The 1510-nt window shown below is 57.6% G+C and overlaps 1 protein-coding gene across 1 annotated transcript in view; it reads left to right on the forward strand.

The window, feature by feature from the left end:
* The window catches only part of RNF41 (ring finger protein 41, E3 ubiquitin protein ligase), an 18502-nt gene that overhangs the window by 15017 nt on the left and 1975 nt on the right, over nt 1–1510 (forward strand). The window contains exon 3 of the mRNA XM_009577544.1: nt 961–1232. Coding sequence (XP_009575839.1) covers nt 961–1232 — 272 coding nt within the window. The remainder of the gene's footprint in view (nt 1–960; nt 1233–1510) is intronic.

Here is a 1510-nt window from a genome sequence, read left to right on the forward strand (position 1 = left end):
CGTGCTGCCTCGTCTGACACAGGCCCAGCTGCCCGCTGGCTCAGAGACGCTGGGCTGGGCTGGTTGGCTCGAGCTGCGATGCCACAGAAGCTGCACTAAAACTCCCAGGATGGTCCTGGATCTTGAATGGGCGAACCCTAATTCAGAATACGTCCTGCAATCCTCGCCTGCCTTTGTCGGCTGGTGCAAGCAGCCTGCAAGGCACTGAGCGCTGAGGGAACAGCTTGTAAATGAGACTTAGCTCCGAATGCGTCTGACCTTCCTGTAACTCTGGGTTTCTGCTCTGTGGAAGAAAGCTCGGTGTTGTCCAAAGAGCTGGCGTGTGTCCCGCTCCCCTTCCCCAATCTTGATACTCTCTCAACCGCAGCTTGAATGCGAGAGCAGAGCCCAGCTGTGTAAATACAGTGAAGTAACATTCTAGTCTGCCCTGAAAAATGTTTAAGTTTAGCATCCCGATCTGTCTTGCCCCCTCAGCCCTTTCAGGAGGCAGCACTACCTGGGCCGGAGCAGAGCAGGAGCACTGCTCTGAGGGGTCCATGCTCTGTCCTTTTGAGCTGATCTGCTCGCAAGACACCACGTGTCTGGGGGGAAGAGAGTACCTTGGTGGGGCTGGGCACACAAATTAAAATCAGAGGTGGATGAAGGTGGGCACCTGCTTTTCCAAGGGAAGGGGGGATGGCTCTGCAGCAGTGCCTCTTGCGTTGTAGTGGAAGGTGCTGTGCGTGGCTCTGATCTTTGCAGGTCTGGTTTTGGTGTCTCATTCCCCTGTGCGGGCATCTTGCTTGTGTAATGGAGGTGCCTCTTCCCTTTGCTTCCCTCCCCCAAGGCAGCACGTAGCTGCTGTGCATCCCTCGAAGACTGAGAGCCTTTCTCTGGTCAAGGTTGTCCTCTACACGCGAGCCAGCAAACACTTCCCCGCCGGGTCTGAGTAATGCGTGGCTGTTCTCTGCCCCTCCGCAGGCTCCTCACTGCGAGCACGCCTTCTGCAATGCCTGCATCACCCAGTGGTTCTCCCAGCAGCAGACGTGCCCCGTGGACCGCAGCGTCGTGACGGTTGCCCACCTCCGCCCCGTCCCGCGGATCATGCGTAATATGCTCTCGAAGCTGCAGATCACTTGCGACAACGCTGTTTTCGGCTGTACGGCAGTTGTGCGACTTGACAACCTGATGTCTCACCTCAATGACTGCGAGCACAATCCAAAGCGCCCGGTGACTTGCGAGCAGGGATGCGGGTGAGGATGCCTTGGGGGGCTCTGCCACAGAGGGTGGGCAGAGCAGGGGGCACAGGCTCGGGGAAAGAAACCGGGGTTCGCTGCCTCGCACCCTTTTGCCCCCTGGGCGCAGAGCTCCGGGGGTAGCCAGGCTTTGAAGGCCACGGTGCTGCAGAAAGGGTTGGGAAGGATTTTTAGTGAAACCCATTTCTTTTTAAACTTGGTTCAAAGCCCCCTGGCTCTTCAGCTCATTGCTGGGGCTTGGGTGTCAGTTGGCTGCTGGAAATGGGGTACTGGAG

The sequence above is a fragment of the Fulmarus glacialis genome, unplaced genomic scaffold, assembly GCF_000690835.1.
Source record: "Fulmarus glacialis isolate BGI_N327 unplaced genomic scaffold, ASM69083v1 scaffold21475, whole genome shotgun sequence".
Lineage (NCBI taxonomy): Eukaryota > Metazoa > Chordata > Aves > Procellariiformes > Procellariidae > Fulmarus > Fulmarus glacialis.